The sequence below is a fragment of the Drosophila takahashii genome, chromosome X (genome assembly GCF_030179915.1).
Source record: "Drosophila takahashii strain IR98-3 E-12201 chromosome X, DtakHiC1v2, whole genome shotgun sequence".
Taxonomy (NCBI): Eukaryota; Metazoa; Arthropoda; class Insecta; order Diptera; family Drosophilidae; genus Drosophila; species Drosophila takahashii.
Window position 1 is genome coordinate 3,131,363 of NC_091683.1, and position 27,425 is coordinate 3,158,787.

The window sequence follows — 27,425 nt, forward strand, 5'->3', positions numbered from 1 at the left end:
AAGCCAATAATAATAATTCCCCCACTCGGCAGCTCAGCTACTCAGCTACTTATCGGCAATTGCCTTGAAGCGAGCATTTTTCCCACACTTGCCGGCGGTAACTGATTATACCACTTACACGGGGGCTAGACCCAGACTTCGACTTACACTTAGACTTGCCGCCCGGAGCGATGAGCCGACGTCAAACCGGTTCGGCACGGATGATCGCCTCGAATCGGTTCGGTTCGGTGATAATATAGGGGTGATATAGGGGTAATCAAATGGTGCAGTGCCGGAAGCTGAAAGACGAGGGATGAACACAGGGTGGCCAATTCACGAACGACTTTCAAGCTGTACTTGGCAAAAAAACAAGGAAGAGCTTTAAATAATCTAAATTTAAATAACCAGAAAGTATTTATTATAGCACAAAGAAATTTTATAATTATTTATGGAATTTTATAACATAAGTCAACTTTAAATTGATATTGTTTTTAAGTTGCTTTCGAATTTCATACATTTTCAAAAATTAGAATCTAAAGAACTTTAAATTAGCTAAATTCAAATAACCAGGCAATAATTAGGTACTTCATCGATTTTTTGAAACATAAGTTTCAAAATGTAAATTTTTTTTTTATTTTATATTATTTCCCTGACCTTTTCGAAATGAACAGAGAATTTAAATTTTAATTTTCACCTAATCAAAACATGAATACTATTAACACTATGATTAAGATAATATTTTAAGACTGTCCAGATCCGATGTCCTCATATTAAAGCTCCCACTAATTCCCATGGCTAATTTCTTTCTAATGAGAACCAGTTTGTGGAGCCCGCAGCGCAGCGCAGCCCAACCCTAAGATGTGGGGAAAACAGCGACGTCGATGGTTTAAACCCATTCATAAACCCAAAGTGCCGCTCGACCTCCGATCAGTAGCGTGTTGACCGTCGACCGTCGAGATGCCGTCGAGATTGTTGAGCAAGTGCAGCAGCAGCGTCGCCGCCGCCGCAGTGCTCCTTTTTTTGATTTTCAATGGCCAAAATGGATTGACGGGAGCTGTGACCACCAGGGCGCCTCCACCTACCCGAGCTCCACCACCCACTAGGGATCCTCCACCCACCAGAGCTCCACCACCCACTCGAGCTCCTCCACCGACTCGAGCTCCACCGCCGTTCACCAGGATTCCGCGGCAATCCGCGACGGATGGCTATTGTGTGCCCTCACTTTGTGAGCTCTACAATGGAACGCATGTGGTGAATGTGCCCCATACCGCTTGCGGCAACAACGGTAGCTTTTCCCCAGCCTGCGGACCGGAACCCAAGCTACTGGAGATGAGCGAAAGGCGACGTCAGCTCCTGCTCGATATGCACAATTTGGCCAGATCAAAGATCGCCAGCGGTCAACTGGAAGGCTATCGGAGCGCCGCCCAAATGCCCCTCCTCCGTTGGGACAACGAACTGGAGCAAATGGCCGGGCTGCATGCCAAACGCTGTCAGTTTGCCCACGACAAGTGCCGCAATACGCCGCGCTTCCGGTTCAGCGGCCAGAATATCGGTTACTTTTGGATCGGTCGCGAGTTCAAGTCGCATTCGCGGCGCATGAAATCCTTTGTGATTAACTGGTTCCGCGAGTATCTGGATGCCAACCAGAGCTTCATCGACAGCTATCGTCCGCATCCGCAGGGGTAAGTAGATAGAACACTTTTTGAATACCACATTTCCTTTACTTTTACTTCCTATCAACATCACAAAACATAAAAGCAAGGAAGTCTTATTAAAATCGCTTACATAGTAGATTTGATTGTAGGGAAGAATTTTACAAATTTGTTGCTGCCTTCTTGAATACCACATTTCCTTTTATTTTTTTAACCGAGTGTTGGGGTTGGTTAATCCAATTATTTTTAAACATGTACATCAAATAGCAAAGAATACTTAATTTTCAAAGTTTTGTTGAAAAAGTTGTCTTTATTTAGTTCAAACATTCATTCCAATATTTTTCTCTGCAGCAAGAAGATTGGTCACTTCACCCTTTTGGTCTCCGATCGCGTGAGTCGCGTGGGCTGCGCCGGCATCCGCTTCCTGGAGCCCACTACCAATCGCTACCAGTTCATGCTGACTTGTAATTATGACTACAACAACATATTCAACGAACCCATTTACCAGTCTGGTCCGGCGGGTTCCAAATGCGTTCAGCACCGGATCAGCGAGAAGTTCCCCGGTTTATGCGACTGGCGCGACCCCATCGGCGACGCTGAAAGCGAGGAGAGCGCCGAGGATGGCAACACCCTGGATAATAATATACCCCTGTAAAGGAATACAAACCCTAAGATAAGGACAAAATACTCGTACCACCTGGAATAAGATATACAAAGCATAATTTTTTTCATAGTTTTTAAGTAAATATATTAAAATCTTTTAAAAAGAATGGATTGTTATTGTGTTAACTATTGTTGACTGTTTTTTTAAATACAAATTTACATTGATTACGGTTTAAACGAGCTTATTGCTAATGGTGTTTCGAGTCTTCTACAATACTTAAGACACGGTTGTTAATGTTGCACCAGTTATCACATCAAAGATATTGAACGGAGGCAGTGATGCGGTGGTCGAAATAGCCTCTGTGGTTGCCTTCTCTGAAGTTGTCTTCACGGTTGTCGTCTTATGAGAAGTGTGCTTAGTCGTTTTCAGAGTTGTCGGCCTGGCCGTTGTTCCCTCAGTGGGCTTCAGAGTTGTTGGCTTGGCCGTTGTTCCCTCAGTGGGCTTCAGAGTTGTTGGTTTGGCCGTAGTCTTCTCCGTTGTTCCCTCAGTGGGCTTCAGAGTTGTTGGCTTGGCCGTTGTTCCCTCAGTGGGCTTCAGAGTTGTTGGTTTGGCCGTAGTCTTCTCCGTTGTTCCCTCAGTGGGCTTCAGAGTTGTTGGCTTGGCCGTTGTTCCCTCAGTGGGCTTCAGAGTTGTTGGCTTGGCCGTCGTTCCCTCAGTGGGCTTCAGAGTTGTTGGTTTGGCCGTAGTCTTCTCCGTTGTTCCCTCAGTGGGCTTCAGAGTCGTTGGCTTGGCCGTTGTTCCCTCAGTGGGCTTCAGAGTTGTTGGCTTGGCCGTTGTTCCCTCAGTGGGCTTCAGAGTTGTTGGTTTGGCCGTAGTCTTCTCCGTTGTTCCCTCAGTGGGCTTCAGAGTCGTTGGCTTGGCCGTTGTTCCCTCAGTGGGCTTCAGAGTTGTTGGCTTGGCCGTTGTTCCCTCAGTGGGCTTCAGAGTTGTTCGCTTGGCCGTCGTTCCCTCAGTGGGCTTCAGAGTTGTTGGTTTGGCCGTAGTCTTCTCCGTTGTTCCCTCAGTGGGCTTCAGAGTCGTTGGCTTGGCCGTTGTTCCCTCAGTGGGCTTCAGAGTTGTTGGCTTGGCCGTTGTTCCCTCAGTGGGCTTCAGAGTTGTTGGCTTGGCCGTTGTTCCCTCAGTAGGCTTCAGAGTTGTTGGTTTGGCCGTAGTCTTCTCCGTTGTTCCCTCAGTGGGCTTCAGAGTTGTTGGTTTGGCCGTAGTCTTCTCCGTTGTTCCCTCAGTGGGCTTCAGAGTTGTTGGCTTGGCCGTTGTTCCCTCAGTGGGCTTCAGAGTTGTTGGTTTGGCCGTAGTCTTCTCCGTTGTTCCCTCAGTGGGCTTCAGAGTTGTTGGCTTGGCCGTTGTTCCCTCAGTGGGCTTCAGAGTTGTCGGCTTGGCCGTTGTTCCCTCAGTGGGCTTCAGAGTTGTTGGTTTGGCCGTAGTCTTCTCCGTTGTTCCCTCAGTGGGCTTCAGAGTTGTTGGCTTGGCCGTTGTTCCCTCAGTGGGCTTCAGAGTTGTTGGCTTGGCCGTTGTTCCCTCAGTGGGCTTCAGAGTTGTTGGTTTGGCCGTAGTCTTCTCCGTTGTTCCCTCAGTGGGCTTCAGAGTTGTTGGCTTGGCCGTTGTTCCCTCAGTGGGCTTCAGAGTTGTTGGTTTGGCCGTAGTCTTCTCCGTTGTTCCCTCAGTGGGCTTCAGAGTCGTTGGCTTGGCCGTTGTTCCCTCAGTAGGCTTCAGAGTTGTTGGCTTGGCCGTTGTTCCCTCAGTGGGCCTCAGAGTTGTTGGCTTGGCCGTTGTTCCCTCAGTGGGCTTCAGAGTTGTTGGTTTGGCCGTAGTCTTCTCCGTTGTTCTCTCAGTGGGCTTCAGAGTCGTTGGCTTGGCCGTTGTTCCCTCAGTGGGCTTCAGAGTTGTTGGTTTGGCCGTAGTCTTCTCCGTTGTTCCCTCAGTGGGCTTCAGAGTTGTTGGCTTGGCCGTTGTTCCCTCAGTGGGCTTCAGAGTTGTTGGCTTGGCCGTTGTTCCCTCAGTGGGCTTCAGAGTTGTTGGCTTGGCCGTTGTTCCCTCAGTGGGCTTCAGAGTTGTTGGCTTGGCCGTTGTTCCCTCAGTGGGCTTCAGAGTTGTTGGCTTGGCCGTTGTTCCCTCAGTGGGCTTCAGAGTTGTTGGTTTGGCCGTAGTCTTCTCCGTTGTTCCCTCAGTGGGCTTCAGAGTTGTTGGCTTGGCCGTTGTTCCCTCAGTGGGCTTCAGAGTTGTTGGTTTGGCCGTAGTCTTCTCCGTTGTTCCCTCAGTGGGCTTCAGAGTTGTTGGCTTGGCCGTTGTTCCCTCAGTGGGCTTCAGAGTTGTTGGTTTGGCCGTAGTCTCCTCCGTTGTTCCCTCAGTGGGCTTCAGAGTCGTTGGCTTGGCCGTTGTTCCCTCAGTGGGCTTCAGAGTTGTTGGTTTGGCCGTAGTCTTCTCCGTTGTTCCCTCAGTGGGCTTCAGAGTTGTTGGCTTGGCCGTTGTTCCCTCAGTGGGCTTTAGAGTTGTTGGTTTGGCCGTAGTCTTCTCCGTTGTTCCCTCAGTGGGCTTCAGAGTTGTTGGCTTGGCCGTTGTTCCCTCAGTGGGCTTCAGAGTTGTTGGTTTGGCCGTAGTCTTCTCCGTTGTTCCCTCAGTGGGCTTCAGAGTTGTTGGCTTGGCCGTTGTTCCCTCAGTGGGCTTCAGAGTTGTTGGCTTGGCCGTTGTTCCCTCAGTGGGCTTCAGAGTTGTTGGTTTGGCCGTAGTCTTCTCCGTTGTTCCCTCAGTGGGCTTCAGAGTTGTTGGCTTGGCCGTTGTTCCCTCAGTGGGCTTCAGAGTTGTTGGTTTGGCCGTAGTCTTCTCCGTTGTTCCCTCAGTGGGCTTCAGAGTTGTTGGCTTGGCCGTTGTTCCCTCAGTGGGCTTCAGAGTTGTTGGTTTGGCCGTAGTCTCCTCCGTTGTTCCCTCAGTGGGCTTCAGAGTCGTTGGCTTGGCCGTTGTTCCCTCAGTGGGCTTCAGAGTTGTTGGTTTGGCCGTAGTCTTCTCCGTTGTTCCCTCAGTGGGCTTCAGAGTTGTTGGCTTGGCCGTTGTTCCCTCAGTGGGCTTTAGAGTTGTTGGCTTGGCCGTTGTTCCCTCAGTGGGCTTCAGAGTTGTTGGCTTGGCCGTCGTTCCCTCAGTGGGCTTCAGAGTTGTTGGTTTGGCCGTAGTCTTCTCCGTTGTTCCCTCAGTGGGCTTCAGAGTTGTTGGCTTGGCCGTTGTTCCCTCAGTGGGCTTCAGAGTTGTTGGTTTGGCCGTAGTCTTCTCCGTTGTTCCCTCAGTGGGCTTCAGAGTTGTTGGCTTGGCCGTTGTTCCCTCAGTGGGCTTCAGAGTTGTTGGCTTGGCCGTTGTTCCCTCAGTGGGCTTCAGAGTTGTTGGTTTGGCCGTAGTCTTCTCCGTTGTTCCCTCAGTGGGCTTCAGAGTTGTTGGTTTGGCCGTAGTCTTCTCCGTTGTTCCCTCAGTGGGCTTCAGAGTTGTTGGCTTGGCCGTTGTTCCCTCAGTGGGCTTCAGAGTTGTTGGTTTGGCCGTAGTCTTCTCCGTTGTTCCCTCAGTGGGCTTCAGAGTTGTTGGCTTGGCCGTTGTTCCCTCAGTGGGCTTCAGAGTTGTCGGCTTGGCCGTTGTTCCCTCAGTGGGCTTCAGAGTTGTTGGTTTGGCCGTAGTCTTCTCCGTTGTTCCCTCAGTGGGCTTCAGAGTTGTTGGCTTGGCCGTTGTTCCCTCAGTGGGCTTCAGAGTTGTTGGCTTGGCCGTTGTTCCCTCAGTGGGCTTCAGAGTTGTTGGTTTGGCCGTAGTCTTCTCCGTTGTTCCCTCAGTGGGCTTCAGAGTTGTTGGCTTGGCCGTTGTTCCCTCAGTGGGCTTCAGAGTTGTTTGTTTGGCCGTAGTCTTCTCCGTTGTTCCGTCAGTGGGCTTCACAGTTGTTGGCTTGGCCGTTGTTCCCTCAGTGGGCTTCAGAGTTGTTGGTTTGGCCGTAGTCTTCTCCGTTGTTCCCTCAGTGGGCTTCAGAGTTGTTGGCTTGGCCGTTGTTCCCTCAGTGGGCTTCAGAGTTGTTGGCTTGGCCGTTGTTCCCTCAGTGGGCTTCAGAGTTGTTGGTTTGGCCGTAGTCTTCTCCGTTGTTCCCTCAGTGGGCTTCAGAGTTGTTGGCTTGGCCGTTGTTCCCTCAGTGGGCTTCAGAGTTGTTGGCTTGGCCGTAGTCTTCTCCGTTGTTCCCTCAGTGGGCTTCAGAGTTGTTGGCTTGGCCGTTGTTCCCTCAGTGGGCTTCAGAGTTGTTGGTTTGGCCGTCGTTCCCTCAGTGGGCTTCAGAGTTGTTGGTTTGGCCGTAGTCTTCTCCGTTGTTCCCTCAGTGGGCTTCAGAGTCGTTGGCTTGGCCGTTGTTCCCTCAGTGGGCTTCAGAGTTGTTGGCTTGGCCGTTGTTCCCTCAGTGGGCTTCAGAGTTGTTGGCTTGGCCGTTGTTCCCTCAGTGGGCTTCAGAGTTGTTGGTTTGGCCGTAGTCTTCTCCGTTGTTCCCTCAGTGGGCTTCAGAGTCGTTGGCTTGGCCGTTGTTCCCTCAGTGGGCTTCAGAGTTGTTGGTTTGGCCGTAGTCTTCTCCGTTGTTCCCTCAGTGGGCTTCAGAGTTGTTGGCTTGGCCGTTGTTCCCTCAGTGGGCTTCAGAGTTGTTGGTTTGGCCGTAGTCTTCTCCGTTGTTCCCTCAGTGGGCTTCAGAGTTGTTGGCTTGGCCGTTGTTCCCTCAGTGGGCTTCAGAGTTGTTGGCTTGGCCGTAGTCTTCTCCGTTGTTCCCTCAGTGGGCTTCAGAGTTGTTGGCTTGGCCGTTGTTCCCTCAGTGGGCTTCAGAGTTGTTGGCTTGGCCGTCGTTCCCTCAGTGGGCTTCAGAGTTGTTGGTTTGGCCGTAGTCTTCTCCGTTGTTCCCTCAGTGGGCTTCAGAGTCGTTGGCTTGGCCGTTGTTCCCTCAGTGGGCTTCAGAGTTGTTGGCTTGGCCGTTGTTCCTTCAGTGGGCTTCAGAGTTGTTGGCTTGGCCGTTGTTCCCTCAGTGGGCTTCAGAGTTGTTGGCTTGGCCGTTGTTCCCTCAGTGGGCTTCAGAGTTGTTGGCTTGGCCGTAGTCTTCTCCGTTGTTCCCTCAGTGGGCTTCAGAGTTGTTGGCTTGGCCGTTGTTCCCTCAGTGGGCTTCAGAGTTGTTGGTTTGGCCGTCGTTCCCTCAGTGGGCTTCAGAGTTGTTGGTTTGGCCGTAGTCTTCTCCGTTGTTCCCTCAGTGGGCTTCAGAGTCGTTGGCTTGGCCGTTGTTCCCTCAGTGGGCTTCAGAGTTGTTGGCTTGGCCGTTGTTCCCTCAGTGGGCTTCAGAGTTGTTGGCTTGGCCGTTGTTCCCTCAGTGGGCTTCAGAGTTGTTGGCTTGGCCGTTGTTCCCTCAGTGGGCTTCAGAGTTGTTGGCTTGGCCGTCGTTCCCTCAGTGGGCTTCAGAGTTGTTGGTTTGGCCGTAGTCTTCTCCGTTGTTCCCTCAGTGGGCTTCAGAGTCGTTGGCTTGGCCGTTGTTCCCTCAGTGGGCTTCAGAGTTGTTGGCTTGGCCGTTGTTCCCTCAGTGGGCTTCAGAGTTGTTGGCTTGGCCGTTGTTCCCTCAGTGGGCTTCAGAGTTGTTGGCTTGGCCGTTGTTCCCTCAGTGGGCTTCAGAGTTGTTGGTTTGGCCGTAGTCTTCTCCGTTGTTCCCTCAGTGGGCTTCAGAGTTGTTGGCTTGGCCGTTGTTCCCTCAGTGGGCTTCAGAGTTGTTGGTTTGGCCGTAGTCTTCTCCGTTGTTCCCTCAGTGGGCTTCAGAGTTGTTGGCTTGGCCGTTGTTCCCTCAGTGGGCTTCAGAGTTGTTGGCTTGGCCGTTGTTCCCTCCGTGGGCTTCAGAGTTGTTGGCTTGGCCGTTGTTCCCTCAGTGGGCTTCAGAGTTGTTGGTTTGGCCGTAGTCTTCTCCGTTGTTCCCTCAGTGGGCTTCAGAGTTGTTGGCTTGGCCGTTGTTCCCTCAGTGGGCTTCAAAGTCGTTGGCTTGGCCGTTGTTCCCTCAGTGGGCTTCAGAGTTGTTGGTTTACCCGTAGTCTTCTCCGTTGTTCCCTCAGTGGGCTTCAGAGTTGTTGGCTTGGCCGTTGTTCCCTCAGTGGGCTTCAGAGTTGTTGGTTTGGCCGTAGTCTTCTCCGTTGTTCCCTCAGTGGGCTTCAGAGTTGTTGGCTTGGCCGTTGTTCCCTCAGTGGGCTTCAGAGTTGTTGGTTTGGCCGTAGTCTTCTCCGTTGTTCCCTCAGTGGGCTTCAAAGTCGTTGGCTTGGCCGTTGTTCCCTCAGTGGGCTTCAGAGTTGTTGGTTTGGCCGTAGTCTTCTCCGTTGTTCCCTCAGTGGGCTTCAGAGTTGTTGGCTTGGCCGTTGTTCCCTCAGTGGGCTTCAGAGTTGTTGGCTTGGCCGTTGTTCCCTCAGTGGGCTTCAGAGTTGTTGGTTTGGCCGTAGTCTTCTCCGTTGTTCCCTCAGTGGGCTTCAGAGTTGTTGGCTTGGCCGTTGTTCCCTCAGTGGGCTTCAGAGTTGTTGGTTTGGCCGTAGTCTTCTCCGTTGTTCCCTCAGTGGGCTTCAGAGTTGTTGGCTTGGCCGTTGTTCCCTCAGTGGGCTTCAGAGTTGTTGGCTTGGCCGTTGTTCCCTCCGTGGGCTTCAGAGTTGTTGGCTTGGCCGTTGTTCCCTCAGTGGGCTTCAGAGTTGTTGGTTTGGCCGTAGTCTTCTCCGTTGTTCCCTCAGTGGGCTTCAGAGTTGTTGGCTTGGCCGTTGTTCCCTCAGTGGGCTTCAGAGTTGTTGGTTTGGCCGTAGTCTTCTCCGTTGTTCCCTCAGTGGGCTTCAAAGTCGTTGGCTTGGCCGTTGTTCCCTCAGTGGGCTTCAGAGTTGTTGGTTTGGCCGTAGTCTTCTCCGTTGTTCCCTCAGTGGGCTTCAGAGTTGTTGGCTTGGCCGTTGTTCCCTCAGTGGGCTTCAGAGTTGTTGGCTTGGCCGTTGTTCCCTCAGTGGGCTTCAGAGTTGTTGGTTTGGCCGTAGTCTTCTCCGTTGTTCCCTCAGTGGGCTTCAGAGTTGTTGGCTTGGCCGTTGTTCCCTCAGTGGGCTTCAGAGTTGTTGGTTTGGCCGTAGTCTTCTCCGTTGTTCCCTCAGTGGGCTTCAGAGTTGTTGGCTTGGCCGTTGTTCCCTCCGTGGGCTTCACAGTTGTTGGCTTGGCCGTTGTTCCCTCAGTGGGCTTCAGAGTTGTTGGTTTGGCCGTAGTCTTCTCCGTTGTTCCCTCAGTGGGCTTCAGAGTTGTTGGCTTGGCCGTTGTTCCCTCAGTGGGCTTCAGAGTTGTTGGTTTGGCCGTAGTCTTCTCCGTTGTTCCCTCAGTGGGCTTCAGAGTTGTTGGCTTGGCCGTTGTTCCCTCAGTGGGCTTCAGAGTTGTTGGTTTGGCCGTAGTCTTCTCCGTTGTTCCCTCAGTGGGCTTCAGAGTTGTTGGCTTGGCCGTTGTTCCCTCAGTGGGCTTCAGAGTTGTTGGTTTGGCCGTAGTCTTCTCCGTTGTTCCCTCAGTGGGCTTCAAAGTCGTTGGCTTGGCCGTTGTTCCCTCAGTGGGCTTCAGAGTTGTTGGTTTGGCCGTAGTCTTCTCCGTTGTTCCCTCAGTGGGCTTCAGAGTTGTTGGCTTGGCCGTTGTTCCCTCAGTGGGCTTCAGAGTTGTTGGTTTGGCCGTAGTCTTCTCCGTTGTTCCCTCAGTGGGCTTCAGAGTTGTTGGCTTGGCCGTTGTTCCCTCAGTGGGCTTCAGAGTTGTTGGTTTGGCCGTAGTCTTCTCCGTTGTTCCCTCAGTGGGCTTCAAAGTCGTTGGCTTGGCCGTTGTTCCCTCAGTGGGCTTCAGAGTTGTTGGTTTGGCCGTAGTCTTCTCCGTTGTTCCCTCAGTGGGCTTCAGAGTTGTTGGCTTGGCCGTTGTTCCCTCAGTGGGCTTCAGAGTTGTTGGCTTGGCCGTTGTTCCCTCAGTGGGCTTCAGAGTTGTTGGTTTGGCCGTAGTCTTCTCCGTTGTTCCCTCAGTGGGCTTCAGAGTTGTTGGCTTGGCCGTTGTTCCCTCAGTGGGCTTCAGAGTTGTTGGTTTGGCCGTAGTCTTCTCCGTTGTTCCCTCAGTGGGCTTCAGAGTCGTTGGCTTGGCCGTTGTTCCCTCAGTGGGCTTCAGAGTTGTTGGTTTGGCCGTAGTCTTCTCCGTTGTTCCCTCAGTGGGCTTCAGAGTTGTTGGCTTGGCCGTTGTTCCCTCAGTGGGCTTCAGAGTTGTTGGCTTGGCCGTTGTTCCCTCAGTGGGCTTCAGAGTTGTTGGCTTGGCCGTCGTTCCCTCAGTGGGCTTCAGAGTTGTTGGTTTGGCCGTAGTCTTCTCCGTTGTTCCCTCAGTGGGCTTCAGAGTCGTTGGCTTGGCCGTTGTTCCCTCAGTGGGCTTCAGAGTTGTTGGCTTGGCCGTTGTTCCCTCAGTGGGCTTCAGAGTTGTTGGTTTGGCCGTAGTCTTCTCCGTTGTTCCCTCAGTGGGCTTCAGAGTTGTTGGCTTGGCCGTTGTTCCCTCAGTGGGCTTCAGAGTTGTTGGCTTGGCCGTTGTTCCCTCAGTGGGCTTCAGAGTTGTTGGTTTGGCCGTAGTCTTCTCCGTTGTTCCCTCAGTGGGCTTCAGAGTTGTTGGTTTGGCCGTAGTCTTCTCCGTTGTTCCCTCAGTGGGCTTCAGAGTTGTTGGCTTGGCCGTTGTTCCCTCAGTGGGCTTCAGAGTTGTTGGTTTGGCCGTAGTCTTCTCCGTTGTTCCCTCAGTGGGCTTCAGAGTTGTTGGCTTGGCCGTTGTTCCCTCAGTGGGCTTCAGAGTTGTTGGTTTGGCCGTAGTCTTCTCCGTTGTTCCCTCAGTGGGCTTCAGAGTCGTTGGCTTGGCCGTTGTTCCCTCAGTGGGCTTCAGAGTTGTTGGCTTGGCCGTTGTTCCCTCAGTGGGCTTCAGAGTTGTTGGTTTGGCCGTAGTCTTCTCCGTTGTTCCCTCAGTGGGCTTCAGAGTTGTTGGCTTGGCCGTTGTTCCCTCAGTGGGCTTCAGAGTTGTTGGCTTGGCCGTTGTTCCCTCAGTGGGCTTCAGAGTTGTTGGTTTGGCCGTAGTCTTCTCCGTTGTTCCCTCAGTGGGCTTCAGAGTTGTTGGCTTGGCCGTTGTTCCCTCAGTGGGCTTCAGAGTAGTTGGCTTGGCCGTTGTTCCCTCAGTGGGCTTCAGAGTTGTTGGCTTGGCCGTCGTTCCCTCAGTGGGCTTCAGAGTTGTTGGTTTGGCCGTAGTCTTCTCCGTTGTTCCCTCAGTGGGCTTCAGAGTCGTTGGCTTGGCCGTTGTTCCCTCAGTGGGCTTCAGAGTTGTTGGCTTGGCCGTTGTTCCCTCAGTGGGCTTCAGAGTTGTTGGCTTGGCCGTTGTTCCCTCAGTGGGCTTCAGAGTTGTTGGTTTGGCCGTAGTCTTCTCCGTTGTTCCCTCAGTGGGCTTCAGAGTTGTTGGCTTGGCCGTTGTTCCCTCAGTGGGCTTCAGAGTTGTTGGTTTGGCTGTAGTCTTCTCCGTTGTTCCCTCAGTGGGCTTCAGAGTTGTTGGCTTGGCCGTTGTTCCCTCAGTGGGCTTCAGAGTTGTTGGCTTGGCCGTTGTTCCCTCAGTGGGCTTCAGAGTTGTTGGCTTGGCCGTTGTTCCCTCAGTGGGCTTCAGAGTTGTTGGTTTGGCCGTAGTCTTCTCCGTTGTTCCCTCAGTGGGCTTCAGAGTCGTTGGCTTGGCCGTTGTTCCCTCAGTGGGCTTCAGAGTTGTTGGCTTGGCCGTTGTTCCCTCAGTGGGCTTCAGAGTTGTTGGCTTGGCCGTTGTTCCCTCAGTGGGCTTCAGAGTTGTTGGTTTGGCCGTAGTCTTCTCCGTTGTTCCCTCAGTGGGCTTCAGAGTTGTTGGCTTGGCCGTTGTTCCCTCAGTGGGCTTCAGAGTTGTTGGCTTGGCCGTTGTTCCCTCAGTGGGCTTTAGAGTTGTTGGTTTGGCCGTAGTCTTCTCCGTTGTTCCCTCAGTGGGCTTCAGAGTTGTTGGCTTGGCCGTTGTTCCCTCAGTGGGCTTCAGAGTTGTTGGTTTGGCCGTAGTCTTCTCCGTTGTTCCCTCAGTGGGCTTCAGAGTTGTTGGCTTGGCCGTTGTTCCCTCAGTGGGCTTCAGAGTTGTCGGCTTGGCCGTTGTTCCCTCAGTGGGCTTCAGAGTTGTTGGTTTGGCCGTAGTCTTCTCCGTTGTTCCCTCAGTGGGCTTCAGAGTTGTTGGCTTGGCCGTTGTTCCCTCAGTGGGCTTCAGAGTTGTTGGCTTGGCCGTTGTTCCCTCAGTGGGCTTCAGAGTTGTTGGCTTGGCCGTCGTTCCCTCAGTGGGCTTCAGAGTTGTTGGTTTGGCCGTAGTCTTCTCCGTTGTTCCCTCAGTGGGCTTCAGAGTCGTTGGCTTGGCCGTTGTTCCCTCAGTGGGCTTCAGAGTTGTTGGTTTGGCCGTAGTCTTCTCCGTTGTTCCCTCAGTGGGCTTCAGAGTTGTTGGCTTGGCCGTTGTTCCCTCAGTGGGCTTCAGAGTTGTTGGTTTGGCCGTAGTCTTCTCCGTTGTTCCCTCAGTGGGCTTCAGAGTCGTCGGCTTGGCCGTTGTTCCCTCAGTCGGCTTCAGAGTTGTTGGCTTGTCCGTTGTTCCCTCAGTGGGCTTCAGAGTTGTTGGCTTGGCCGTTGTTCCCTCAGTCGGCTTCAGAGTTGTTGGCTTGACCGTTGTTCCCTCAGTGGGCTTCAGAGTTGTTGGCTTGACCGTAGTCTTCTCTGTTGTATTCCAAGTTGTCCCGAATGTTGTTCCTATCGTTGTTTGCAGTGTTGGCTTTGGAGTGGTGGCCCTACTGGAGGCGGTGGTCTCGCCCCCACAATTGTGCGGAGTGGTGGTGGCATGTGGGCAGGGGGGCTTCGTGGGAGCCGGACTGGTTATGCGGTGCTCACAGGCCGGGGTGGTGGGATGGTCGGGACACGGGGGTGGTGGCGGCTTAAGTGTCGTGGTGCTGGTCTTATTGTTGCACGGATTGCGAAAGTGGAGGACTATCTCGTTGGGCTTTTGGCCCGGAACGATGCGGATGTGCGGGCCGAACATCGTGAATGCGGCCGTGGTGGCCGCCAGCAGGCAGATTACGAACAGTTGCATCTTGTCAACGTGCTGCTACCTGGTGGTTGTCCTTAAATGGCTGGTGGGTTGTCCTTTGTGGGCGGGCGGGTCAGAGTGCTGTGAACGCCCGAGCGACACCCTCGGTACTGAGCTAGCCAGCCCGCCCAAGGGCATATTTAAGCCGTAGTCAGGTCCCTAGTCTGTGCAAGAATTTGAATTCCGGACGGCGATCGTTCCGGCGGCGTCAACGGATGCACTGCTCTGCCCCTTGGCACGCACACCGCGAACCGTGCGTTTGCATAAGCCCCAGATTATCGGGCCACGGAGGGCGCACGTTCCCCCCGAAACCGAAACCGAGTTCGAACCCAAATCCAATCCATTCATTCATTGACCAGCCAATAGGGTTTATGGGTTTTTTTAAAACGTTCTGCAATTTCAACGATTTTTATTACGCTTCTCATCGAAAGGGAAGGGAGGTCGCATTGAATGGGGCTTCGTTTGGCTATAGCTATGTACTCGTAGTAATAACTTTAATATTAATTTGTGCTGACTTCTCTGCTTTTTGGCTAATCTCAAAATATCTTAATAGGCATCTCTTTCTATTTGGTGTCTGCTGTCTCTTTCTTGACCTTTCTATTTTTATTTTTATTTTTATTCTTCTACATCTACTAGTTGGTATAAACTTTTGGCTAGTTCGAATCGGTAGAATGTGATTTTTAGCTACTTAATCGCTTGTTTTTATTTTTTTTGGGCAAGTTACGAATCTCGAATGCTCGTCGTTTGGTGAGGCAGCGCGCTTATAAATTTGCACTATACGTAATGTACTCATTATACATATATATAATATATATTTCCTTTTATATATTTAAGCTATAACAAAGTTACCCAATGACTGATATCTAGCACGCAAACAACAACAACGGAACGTAAAACTAATCATTTTTTTAGTGCTAAACTATCGCTATATATCTATATATATATATATACTCGTTTTAAGAATTGTTAACCGTTAATTGTGTGAGGCCGATACATTTACAATACTTATTAGGCATATACAAAAAAGTTTCTAGGCCACTAGTTGTTGTTGATAATGATGCTTAATAGGCTCCAGCTCCACCTCCTCGGCGGAATTTGCGTGGGTTCTTTTTCTTGGGTATCCTGGGGTTCCTGGATTTCCTTGGCCACTGCTAGATCTCGTCATCGCTGGTCTGTGGACAAAGGACCTGCTCCTGCCACCAGTCGTGGACCTCGTAGACGGCATTTGCCTGGTTATTGAACGGCAGCAACTTGCCACTGCCCCCGATCATTTGGCTCATCATGGCCGAGGGACTTCCCAAGGCTCCACCTCCTCCTCCTCCCTGCTGATGATGACCATGCTGACCATGTCCATGCCCATAGCCATGGACACCTGCACTTATTGTCGGATAATGGAACTGCTGGCCCATTTCGCTGTTCAGTTGGGCAAAGAAACTGGACGATTTGCTGGCCTCTCCTCCTCCGCCGCCCCGCTGCTTGGCCAACTGCCCCAATTGGCCGGCATGTGGCAGGGTGGTCATCGAGTTCTTCTTCCTCTGCTGACTGCTGATATGCAGCCGCTCCTTGTCGCTCAGCGTCGAACGCTGCTGCGGATCACTGGAGGTGGGGGCCAGAAATTTCCGACCCGCCGAACTGCCCGTCGAATCGGAACGATTGAGGGCATAACCCCGCTTGCCCACCGTCATCACGTGACGGGCGGCGGGGGTTTGAACCGAAGGTGGAGGTCCCATGGCCACCACTGAACTGGTTCCCGTTCCAATTGCTCCGGAAGACGGGGTATCCTGCACCACCTGGACCGCTGCACTGCTGCTGCCGTCCTTCTCCTCGTTCTCCGTCGAACTGAAGGTCGGCGAGAAGGCATCGCTGGTGGGCAGCGGACAGGCGCCGGCCACCGCCCCACTGATCGTGCTGATCGCCGACTTGTCCGCCGCCCCGCCCAGCGGAGCCTTGTCCTCCTGGACATTCGGACGCATCACGGGCTGCTCGTTGGTGGCCCGCAGGCCGGCAATCAGCGAGTTCTGCTGCTTCTGCAAGTGGTTAAAGGGTTAAAAATGTATTTAAATATTTGAAAATCTTATTAAATTAATATTACTTAAAAATATGTATATTTAATAATAATAATATTAGAAATATTTCTAAAAAATTAAGAACTATCATTGGAAAATCATATTTTTAGTTACAATAATAAGAAATTAATATTACTTACAATTAAATTAATGTTATAATATTTAAGTGTAATATTATTTTTAAAATTTCTTTAAAGTTATTAAATATTATTTAATATTACCTAAAAATATATTTATTTAATAGTAATAATATTTTATTATATCAAAACTATTTCTTAAATAATTAATTATTGGAAAATCATATTTGAGTGACAATAAAAAAATTAATAATAAAGTATTTAATAGTTATAATATTTGTCAAATTTGCCTAGTTATTAATGAATACCAACTAAAAATATATTTATTTAATAGTAATAATAGTATAAATATTTCTTACATAATTAGTTATGGGAAAATAATGTTTTTAGTAACAATAAACAAAAATTAATAATTTTTAAAATTCTATTTATTCTACAATATTCAATAGTAATAATATTTGTTATATTTCCGAATTAATATTAAACTTACGCTGGCATTTTGGGCCCGTATCTTCTTAAGGCACCCCTCCAGCCAGGTGCGAATGGTCATCTTGGCCACCTCCTCCTCGACCAGGTACTCGAACTCCTCGCGCGCCAACAGCTCCTCCAGCTGCAGGGCCTTTCGAATGTCCACCGAGCGATAGCTCAGCATGCTGAAATGGATTGCAAAAATTGTAGGATCAAAAATCAAGGATCCAGGCTCACCCACTTGATGACATCATGGAAGGTCACATCCTCGCCGTTGTGCAGCTTGTCCAGCTCATAGCACATGTACTTGAATAGCAGACGATCCTTTTGCGGATCGCACTCGAGTCGTCCTTTGAGCAGGCGCAATATGAACTTCACCCGTCGCACGGGAATCACTCCTCGCTGATGGATGTCCACAATGTTCCAGGTGTTTTGGAAATTGCGTATATCCGCATACGAGAGCAGGGCGTCCTCTTCATTTGAGTAGAAGAGGGAAAAGTTCTCCATGATAATAGCTGTGGAGAGGAGGGAAAAGTTCAAATGAAACGTAAAAATATTACATAGTTATGATTATAATATAAAGTAAAATTTTTATAGTTGGAGTTTCTAACATTTAAATATGATCCATAGTATGGTCATGTAATAAATGTTTCATAATTAGAATTTCTAATATTTAAACAGAGATTAGCAGAGATTTCTACGGCACTTCTCCTTATATAGATGGTTAGTTCTTACAGTTTTTGAACTATCCCACTAACCCATAAGATAAACCTACCCACAAGCAAGTTGAGCACTATGTATGTGATGATCACGTAGAAGGTGCAGAAGTATATCAGGCTGGCGGTAAAGTTGCCGCAGTCCGTCTCCCAGTAGTTGTTGCCGAGGGTGCAGTACGGCGGCTGGACCATGCAGTCGTGCATGATCTTGTTCCAATCCTCGCCGGTGACGATCCGGAAAAGCATCGCCACCCCGGTGACGGGTGAACCGAAATTGGCCCTGCGACCGATGCCCTCGCCGTATTTGACCGTTCCTAAAATGAGAATCGGGCGGAATGGGAGAGGTCAATTAGGGTTAGATCCCCCCGATAAATCGTTGGCTCTGGCTTTGGAATTTTTAGGTATTTTAGGTATTTCTTTTGGACACCCGAAGCTCACCGAACAGAATCGTCCCGGCCAGCGCATAGAAGAAGACTAGCAGAAACATGCCAAAGATAATGAAGAAGGACTTGCATACAGACACGCCCACGGTCAACATGAGCATCTTCAGTGTGGTGTGCTTGCCGGTGATGGTGAAGAAGCGCAGGATGACCACCATGAAGCCGAAGAAGTAGGACAGATCGTTCTGTCAGAGATTAGAGGTCAGAGGTCAGTGTTCAGTGGGGTAGTTGGTTTTGTTGGGTTATCGGGTTGTTTAGTGTTGTTAGGTTGTTGGGTTGTTGGGTGGTTGGATAGTGGTGTTGTTAGGTTGTTGGGTTGCTTAGTAGTGTTATTAGGTTGTTGGGTTGTTGAGTTGTTGGATGGTTGTTTAGTGGGGTTGTTGGGTTATTATTGGTTTATTGGGTATTCAGGTTGTTTGGTTTGACAACAACAGCAGTAGTAGTAGACAACTTACCCGCAGAATGGTCTGCAATATAATCCAAATCACACCGGCAACTGTGACGAGTAGGTCATAGCGATTGCGCCTAGATTGCCAATAGCCGCGCGGTGTAAAGGCAATGTTCTTCATCACCACCTCAACCACAAAGACAAAGGTCAAAACCGCACTGACGATCACCAGGCGTTCCGTATGCACCTCTCCCTTGATCCACTGCATAAGACAATTGAGACAAGAGACTATGACGATGGGGTATATCGCTCCGAATCGAGAGCTCCAAGCTAGCTAATCTCTAAGCGCTAAGCTCTAAGCTACATTTACAGTTTTCAATTCATAACTCCAAACATTCATTATCTTGCTATGTTATTCGCAGTATATCGCTATTATTGTCTATTATTTGCGATTTTAGTGGGTCAATAGCCACGTTTTCTATATGTATTGCATTTGTAGAAACGTGCTGGCATGCAGTTTTTATGACTTTGGATGTAAGACGGTTATATATCAAAGTCAAAAGCATATTTCTGGGCGGCCTGCTTATATCACAAATAAATCTTAAAAGTATGCGATTCTAATTTTAAGGGTTTGTGAGCTTTACGTATTTCAGAAAATTTTTGGTTAACCCATTATTAAAGGAGGTTTTTTAGGTGAAGGATCCCGAAAAATATTAAAAAAATTAAATAACAAACCAATAATTTACAACTAAATGGTAATTTATCTTTACTATAAAACTTTCCTTTTTCGGAAGTATTTAATTTAATAATTAAATTACCCTTTCTTTAAGTTCTCAATTTCAGAAACAGTCGCTATAATCCTTAATGAAAATGTTAAAATGATCTTTCTGAATCTATACCGTGAGTTAGGGATACATTTAATATATATATATATATTCATGCAGTTACTTCGTGCTCCGCTTAACCCCTGAAAGCCCCCGGTACAAACCGTGATGGAGAGCAGCATACTGTTGATCAGCACCACCACCGCGATGACCCGCTTAAAGATAATGTGCTGGGTGATGTCGTAGGTGAAGGCCCGGATTTTTCGGCCATCGGGTCGCGGTGGCAAATGGAGCGGCTGGGCGATCTTCAGACGCTTCTTCAGGTCACACCAGCGCCTCTGGTCGACGGTCAGCAGGGCGGTGCCCTTGTTCTCCGAATAATTCGCAATGACCACGCCCACGAACAACGTCAGGCCGATCATGCAGCCCAAGAATATGTAGATGTGGATATAGACGGCGTGTACCTGTGGGGAGAAACATTCAATTTAACATTTTACAAAAAGAAAAAAAATGTAAAAGAAATTTAAATTTGTGAGAAAACTAGAGAACAAACAAAATCAAGAGCAAATCTGCTTGAATTCCGTACTTTTTCAAGAAGAAGAGTTCTTGAAATCAAGCGTACAGTGTTCTTGACTAGGTTTATTCTTCTTGAAGTTCTAAGAAAAACAATAAAGAGTAAATCTGCTTAAATTCAGTAGAAGAAAAAATTCTCACTTTTTCAAGAACAATTGCTCCTAAAATCAAACTTAAAGCGTTCTTGACTTGGTTTTTTTAGACTACCCTTTTTTTTAAGTTCTAAAAGCTCTCTACATTTTCTGGTTTTCATTCTTTTATTATTTAGACCGTAAACTCACCGGACCCACGGCCTTGATCAGGACATCGCGCACATCCAGCCAGCCCTTGAAGGACAGCACCTCGAAGAGCGTCAGCATGGCATCGCCGATATTATCGAAGTTGAATCGCCGCGGATTGGCCCACACCCTGGGCACCAGCATCGCCGGGTAGGACTCATCGGGGCCCGGGGTCAGCTTCATTTTGGTGACAAAGACGCGTCGCATAAAGACACCGACGCAATCCTCACGCCGCGAAATCGTGGGGTCATTGCAGCGGGCCAGACGACCGCCGTACAGCTGGACGCCGTAGCTGGCGAAGATGAACATGAGGAGGATGAGCAGCGTGGATACGAGCAGGATCTCCTTGAAGCCACGGCACAGTTCGTAGACGACCTTTCGCATGTGCGGCACCAGGGTGAAGATTCGCAGCGGACGCACGCAGCGCAGGATCATCAGGAGCTGGGCCGCCGAGTTGGTTGGTATATTCAGGGGCATCCAGCACAAGAACGAGGTGGACACCACATAGATGAAGACATCCAGGGCGGCGGCCACGTCCTTGATGTAAGCCTTCGGCGTGAAGAACAGGCCGTCGGCCAGGATCTTCAGCGCCAGCTCTAGGCTCATGAAAATAACGAACCCGTACTCGGCGATCTGCAGCGTCGGATGATCCATCACCCGGTAATTGGGTGTCTCGAACATCATCGAGATGCACGAGAGCGTGGTGGCGAATATCATCACCCAGTCGAGATAGGTGACCAGCCCGAGAAAGTTGCTGAAATTCAGAGATAATGGAAGTATAGATTGCCATCTCTATAGACAATTAATACAAAACAATAGGATATTGTTCATTTTATAATTGGAATTTGGGAGTACGCTTGAAGAGTCCTAGGTTCGATACCCACAGTAGCCGTAATAAGTGTTTGTAGTGTTATTGGCTAGTTCTGATTATAATAATATTATTTCGATATGTTATGAGTTAAGTTCAGGGACCTTATAAAATACCTATCTCAATATTAAAATTAAATTTTTAAAAATATGGTTTTTAATTTAAACAAAAAAGGTAAGGAATAGTTCTGATTAAAATTATATTATTTCGATAATTTATCAGTTATATTCAATTACCTTATATAATAACTATCTCAATACTTTCAAAAAACAAATACAAAAAAAACTTTAAAAAAAAAATATATATATTTTTTTTTTAAATTTTGTTAATTATTTTGTTTTAAGGTCACTCTAATAATAATTATTACTATTGCAAGCAAAAATAGAATGTTAATTTCTTGAATTTTACTGAAGATAATAAAGGGGAATACCCTTTGAAAATGTGGGAAAAATCAGAAAAATCGAAAGATTATCTATGGATACTCCCTATAACACCGGACACTCTACTTACTGCAGGCTCTTGTACTGGACCTTGCGCTCCTTGCCGGTCAGCGGGTCCTTGAGCCGGGCATCGTAGCGCGCGTGGACGATCTTCTGGCAAATCTTCCGGAAGCGACTCTCGCGCGGCACCAGAAAGAGCGGCGTGTCGAAGAACGGGTGATTCTCGCGCAGATCCTCCTCCCTTTGGTTGCGTCGCATCTCAGCCTGCTGGCGCTTCGCCTGCAGCAGCTTAATGTCCAGATCGTGGGGTCTCGCCCTTCCGGAATTTGCCCGCGGGGCCGCTGCTATATCGCCGTTCTCCATCAGATGCTCGTAGGTCTGCTTCAGCTTGATGGAACCGGAGCGCACGCTGCGACGGATGGAGCGGGAGCCAAACCTGCGGATTGGTAGTGGACACACATCAAACGGGTCGCGCCGCCTCGTTGGGGCGGGGGGCCCAGCTACTCACTTCTTTTGGTCGACGCGCCACGGCTTCGAGTGGGTGATGGTGCCCTGCGACTTGAGGCCGCCGCCGCCCTTTGTCCCGACCACCGGCAGCATCGCGGAGTCGCCGAGCATCAGGCGCTGGTTGTTGCTGTCACTGTATAAATTAATTTCGGGAATTATTAAAGGTTCTTCCCTAAAAACTGGTAATTAATGGGGTATTTCAAAAAAATCTTTAAAAAAAAACAAGGACAAATTGCCAGCCATTTAAAAGCACTGTTTTACATAAGCTGGATTAAATGGAATTTTAATTTAGTATTTTTACAAAATTTAGATCGTCAGAAAACTTTAAGGATATATAGAAATTAAATCAAATTAATTGAATAATTTCAGGATCTCATAAATACTTGTTTCTGCATTTTAAAAATGTTTTTAAATTATTAATATTTCATATTTTTAAAACACAAGCACAAATTTAAGTTTTTACAATTTTCTACTCACTGTTCGACATAAAATCAAATAAAATTTAGGACTGCCAACAAAAGCATAAAGATATATATTTAAACTTATGAACTAAAGGTAGTATGTATTTTTAGGAAAACAACATCTTTTCATGGTGATTTTAAATATATAAATATGCAGGATATCAAAGGTAAATTTTAGGTACAAATTAAAAATGTTTGAGTAACTATACAAGACTCAGAATATTATCCAATGGACTATGGTTTTTCAGGTATTTCTGAACTTAAGAACACTAAAGTTAATACCTATATTTAGAAAATCAACATATTTTCAGGGTGACCCTCTAAATATACAGGATTTTAGGTTAAATAAATGTGGATAAATTATAAAAGTCTCCGAATATGATCCATTTGACTCTGGTATTTTACTCACTTGATGATGTGCGTAATGGCCAATTTGCGCAGACTACTGCCGGCTGCCCGGACCTTGGCCGTCTTGTTCATGATCCGCACGGGCTTCTGCTTGCGGAAAACGACGTTGGACTCCCAGCACTCGGACATGGGGCGCTTGCAGTTCTCCACCAGCGAGTCCTCCGTCTCCAGCTCGATGACAAAGTGCTTCATGAAGCTCTCGCGGACCTTGGGCAGCATAAAGTCGTTGGGGATGCGATGCAGGATGGTCATCTGCGGCGAGTCGGGGAACTTCTCGAAGATGCGCAGCCGGAAGGGCAGCGTCTCCTTGATCTCGGCACTCTGCTCGCGGAACTTGAGCTGCTTCAGCTTCTTAATGTCCTCGTCCAGCTCCAAATTATCGAGAATCACCGCCACGAACAGACTGAGCACGATGAGGGTGACGAACAGATGGTAGAGTATAAAATAGACAGCCACCAGGGGCGTTAGGGTCTTGCTGGTCCTGATCATCGTCTCGTCCATAACCTCCACCCACGCTTCCTGCGTGAGGATCTGGAACATGCTCATGAAGGCCTCCGGGAAGGACTCGAACTTGGTGAAGTCGCACAGGAAGCAGAACAGCTGCATCGAGATGCTCGAGCTGATGATCAGCAGGCACATGGTGAAGATGATCAGTGATCCCAGTTTCTTCCCTGGTCCGAAGATCTTGTAAACGAATCCCTCCAGCATCGGCGAAGCCTTGATGAGTCTCACCACACGCAGCACCTGGAAGTAGGTCAATCCCGAAGGATAGAACATCGGCACTATATGCAGCGTAGTTCCAGCGGCCAGCAGCAGTTCGAATTTATGTATTGAGTGCTTGTAGTAGCCCCGCCAGCCCAGACAATAGATCTTGAAGAGCGTCTCCAGGTCGAGCAGGCAGGTGAACACCAGCTCGATGTAGTAGTACCGCTCGTAGAACACATCCCTTGGCCTCCCGTCATGCTTAAAAGTCATCGTGGCGGTCACAATGCCATTGGCCAGGATGACGCTCATCACCAGCATCCGGAAGTAGGGTGATCGCAGGATAGCATGACAGGTCTCGGGCGCCAATCCCCCGTGCTTATTATCATCGATCGTCACCAGTCGCCAGCCGGAATCGTTGCCGCTGAGAATCTGCGAGGCGGCGGTCTTCTGAATATGCCCCCTGGCACCCCACATCTGCTGGAACTGGACGCGTATCTCGTTGAAGGTCTCCGTGATCACGGCTATGAAGACGTTCTTCACCAGCCACGCCAGGAAGAAGATCATCGTGCTGAAGTAGAAGGCCGCTCGCCACGCGGGCAGCGAATCGATGGCCCGGTACATGATGAACACCCAGCCCTCCTGCGAGGCCGCCTGGTAGACCGTGAAGATGCTCGTCGCGATGTCCTCGAACCCATTGAAGCCGATCACATAGCTGCTGAGGAAGTCCATCTTCATGCAGACCATCCCCGGGGAGCACTGGTAGCCCGAGTCGGGGTCCATTGAGCAGAAGGTGTCCGGAATGGCCAGCGAGTTGATGGTCAGCACACTAAATAAAAAAAAAAAAAAAATTTTATTTTTTTTTTAAGTATGCAGTACAAATTAAAATTGTTTTCTTAAAATTTGGAAATTTCCTAACAAAAAAGCCTTTTGTTGCATAAAAATCAGTTGACCCGTTCAAATGTGGTAGCTTCTCAAAGATTTTCGGCCGAAAAACTTTTCCTAATTATAGGGTGGCAACCCTACATACGACAACTTTTTGTATTTCGAGAAACTTTTTACTCACGGTCTATTCTTCTCATCGTATGAAGTATTGTTCATCACGCAGTGATTTTTCAGCTCCCCAAAGAACTGAACCCCAAGCAATCCGTACAGGGACATGAAGAAGAGGAAGAACAAAGTAACATTGTAGATTTGCTGGCTCGAACGTCTGTAAAAAGAAATAGATGTAGGTTAGATTAGGGTTAAAAAAACGCAGAACGAAATCAGATACTCACTTGAAGATCTGGTTGATCCGACTTTTTGGCATACTAAATTTAAGGAAGACGCGTAGGAAGCGAATCATGATCAATGGTCGAGGAGCTCTCATAATGGACAAATAGGAGAACCTAAGATTTTGGGTTATTTTTGGGTTACTCAAACGATTTGATATTCACTAGGGCCGCATACTTACTTGGGAACTATCTCGAGCACCTCGAAGATCTGCAGAATGATCGAGATCCACAGGAAGCTGACCATAGAAGCATCAAACTGGCACCAGTGATCTTTGAGATAAGGCACCTCACCCTGTAAGTGAAAAAAAAAGTTTAATAGTACTTGAACTCGGGAATTTTTTAGTTTATTTCAAAGATTGCACTTAGTAGAGAGTAGTATAGTAATTCCAGGTATTTCCCCGAGTGCACCGTACTCAAATTTTATTTTTTAATAATTGTAAGAAAAAAGTTCAATGGTACTTGAACCCAGGACTTTTTTAGATTATTTCAAAGATTGCATTAGTAAAGTAGAGAGTAGTATAGTAACTCTAGGTATTCCCCTGAGTGCACCGTACTCGCATTTTATTTGTTGTATAATTTAAAAAAAGTTCAATGGTACTTGAACCCAGGCCCATTTTTATTTATTTCATAGAAAGTAGTATAATAACTCCGTACTCACATGCAGCACTCCGCGGATGTGCATCTTGGCGATCATCTCGGCGGTGAAGAGCAGCGTGACCGCCGTGTCCGAGGCGAAGGTGATGAACTGCAGCGAGGGATACCGCTCGAAGGTCTTGGGCGTGTTCAGCGACACGGAGGTCAGCGAGACGAGGGCACACAGCCGCATAAGGCGTCGCACCCACAGCTTGTTCACCCACTCGATGTCGGCGCTCTCGTTGAGCGACTCCTCGGGTCCGTAGTCCGCGAGGAAGGGTTCGCCGCCCTTGAGGCTCTGCTTCCGGCCCAGCATGATCTTGTTCCCGATGCCGGTGGCGATGCCCAGTCCAATGGGCGGTACTCCGGTGATGGCGGCACTGCCCACGGTGCTGCTAATCCCGCCACAGATGCCCATTCCAGCGGCCGCCGCTCCACCGCCCATTCCGCCCATGCCGCCCAGTCCGCCAAGCAGATTGAGGCCACCACCTCCGCCGCCACCGCCGCCGATTGCTGATCCCAATCCGGCTCCATTGTTGTGGCCGCCCGAGGATGGAGCTGCCGTGGTCGAGGAACCACCTCCTCCGCCGGGCAGGGATTGCTGCTGCTGCTGCGGCTGCATCCCGAAGGCGACGCTGCTGCCGCCGCCGCTGCCGCTGCCGGAGTTCACAATGGTCGTGGGGCTATTGAGCGCACTGGCCGCATCCTGGCGAGCGCCCAGACCCAGTCCGTTGCCAGGACTGCTGCCCGGCGAGGGATTGAAGCTGAATTGGCTGGCGGACGCTGGCTGCGAGTGGCGCAGGTGGGGATGCGGATGTGCGTGCGGATGCGTGTGCGGATGTGAGTGAATCGGATGAGAGTGGGTCGAATGCGGATGGTGATGGGAGTGCGGCGGTGGATGGTGGTGGTGCTGATTGAAGTGGTGCCCGTGGTGGTGCTGCTGCTGCTGCTGCTGTTGCGGCGTCAAGCTGTTGCCGCTGGAGGAACTCGTGCTGGCCGTCGCCGGCGTGTTGATGCCGCTCGTGGAGTACGGATGCGAATGGTGACTGACTGGGGTAGCAGCCGCTCCAGTTGCCGCTCCCGGAACCGATCCCCCTGCTCCTCCTCCACCTGCTCCTCCTCCTCCTCCTGCTCCTCCTCCTCCTGCTCCTGCTACTCCTCCGCCTCCTGCGCGTTTATTTCTAGCAGCTGCACCCAAGCGACGAATCTGTAGACGGTCAATCATTCAAACGGCGCATCCTGACCCTGCAATGGTCGGTAGTTTATGTTCGCTAAGGGGAAGAAGGTGAAAAAATTAAGATATTAATATAATTAATGAAAACAAATTAATTTAAAGTATTGCAAGAGTAGAAAACTCTTGTATGTCAACGATTTTGAAAAGTCTAGCTCTCTATTTATCTATCTTATATGTTTTCTATCTTTTCTGATCTTGGTAAGAAGAGCTTGGACTAACATTATTTAACAACAAAATATATATTTAAATATTTTAAGTGTAATATTTTATTAAATGTAAAAAAAAAGTTCATTGGTACTTGAACCCAGGACATCTAATTTTTTTATTTAAAAATATTAATAACTAAATACAAATAAGAATTTGAAAAAGCTTGATTTCTATCGCTATTTATATATCTTATATTTGTCCTACCTCTTCTAAAAACTTTTTGATCAAAGGCAACAGTGCGTATGAGTGATAAACTTTAAAGCCAATTTACAGGCCGTAAAACTGGTTTTCTTCAAATAATTTATTTTAAGATGTTAAGCCCAAATTCAAAATTTCCCTTTCAATATCCAAACGTCGACCATTATGACCGATTAATTTGCACTCCCATATTTCATGGATCACCACATCCAGCCAGGCGGCAATTAGAGCGAAGACCTGTGTCAATATTTACATTCGAACAGCTGCCAAGGTGGGCTGAAGGTGCACCACTCAAGCCCACTCACTCGTTGCACTGTGAGAAATAGGTGGGTAATTCGAAACCGAAAGAATAATAATAAAATAAGATAATATAACCTTTCCTTATCCAAGAATTGTATGTGGTAAGTCTTAGGACTATCAGATTAAAGGTTATTAAAGCTATTATTTTTATTTGTCGAAATCTTAAATGGATCTTCGAATCAAGATTTATTTCTTTGTGTGATTCAGAGACTGTCAAAGGAGGCGAATGGCACTTGCAACCCCCGAATGAGCAACCACTTCTCGTCCTATATGCGTATGTACTACATGTACTATATATTTGGCATTCTATACATCACATCCCCAATCGCAAATCCATTGTCATTACCAACGCAGCCGTATCCGAAAGGCCATGGGAACATCCCCATTCAATCTTAAATCGCAATCACCTCGATTCGATGTGAAGGAATTTTTCCTTCAGTTCTCGGCACTTTCTATGTCCTATTCATTAGGACATTCGTCTACTCACTTTTCGCCTGATGGTGCGGTAGGTGATTTCGGTTGAACTTTTGTGTTTGGCGGAGGAGAGCGGAGTTCGCGGGATTTCTATCACAGGATTTCTAGGCAGACAGTTGCGAAAAACATAGAAGCACTCATATTTTGTAACTTTCCGGTTTTCCCAATTGAAGGAAAGCCGTTTTTCTTTCGTTTTTCCAAACACGCGCCGAGGTCTTCGTAAATGGGGGAATTTTCTTCCTCTTCCGGAGGCGCGGATACTTGGAGTTACGGCCAAGTTCTCAGTCTGTTAGTCAGTTAGGCAGTGCTCCAGTCAGCCAACTAAAGTGACAGTTCAGTTCCATTCATTTTAATGTCTCTTGGTCTCTGGGTCTCTGGGTTCTCACTTCTCATCCAACCCCCAAAAAGAAAGGAAAACAGGACGACGCCTGCGCAGTTTGGCGGGTCGATTCGAGGCAATCGCAACG

At 48.8% G+C, this 27,425-nt stretch overlaps 3 protein-coding genes across 4 annotated transcripts; 1 reads left to right on the forward strand and 2 right to left on the reverse strand.

Annotated features, from left to right (window-relative positions):
• Positions 1-922: 922 nt before the first annotated feature.
• On the forward strand, positions 923-2,420 carry LOC108056024 (antigen 5 like allergen Cul n 1). The gene is made up of 2 exons (XM_070219178.1): positions 923-1,661; positions 1,983-2,420. The coding sequence occupies exons 1-2, from the start codon at positions 937-939 to the stop codon at positions 2,284-2,286; spliced, it is 1,029 nt and encodes a 342-aa protein (XP_070075279.1). The 5' UTR covers positions 923-936; the 3' UTR covers positions 2,287-2,420.
• A 44-nt stretch (positions 2,421-2,464) lies between these two features.
• Positions 2,465-13,425, reverse strand: Muc12Ea (Mucin 12Ea). Its single transcript, XM_044395129.2, has one exon. It carries the CDS (start codon positions 13,423-13,425, stop codon positions 2,512-2,514), a length of 10,914 nt encoding a protein of 3,637 aa, XP_044251064.2. The 3' UTR covers positions 2,465-2,511.
• A 378-nt stretch (positions 13,426-13,803) lies between these two features.
• na (sodium leak channel non-selective protein na) lies at positions 13,804-27,085 on the reverse strand. 2 transcript variants are annotated; one of them, XM_017139736.3, is made up of 16 exons: positions 26,972-27,085; positions 24,571-25,816; positions 24,092-24,204; positions 23,916-24,026; positions 23,705-23,848; positions 21,938-23,467; positions 21,069-21,200; positions 20,631-20,969; positions 19,256-20,006; positions 18,566-18,865; positions 17,645-17,839; positions 17,188-17,374; positions 16,809-17,063; positions 16,275-16,548; positions 16,056-16,218; positions 13,804-15,449 (listed from the first exon to the last, which is right to left on the reverse strand). In XM_017139736.3, the coding sequence occupies exons 2-16, from the start codon at positions 25,768-25,770 to the stop codon at positions 14,574-14,576; spliced, it is 6,570 nt and encodes a 2,189-aa protein (XP_016995225.2). In that variant the 5' UTR covers positions 25,771-25,816; positions 26,972-27,085; the 3' UTR covers positions 13,804-14,573. The 2 variants fall into 2 exon arrangements, with proteins under 2 accessions (XP_016995225.2, XP_016995224.2); XM_017139735.3 differs by having other exon boundaries at positions 20,631-20,996.
• Positions 27,086-27,425: the final 340 nt, after the last annotated feature.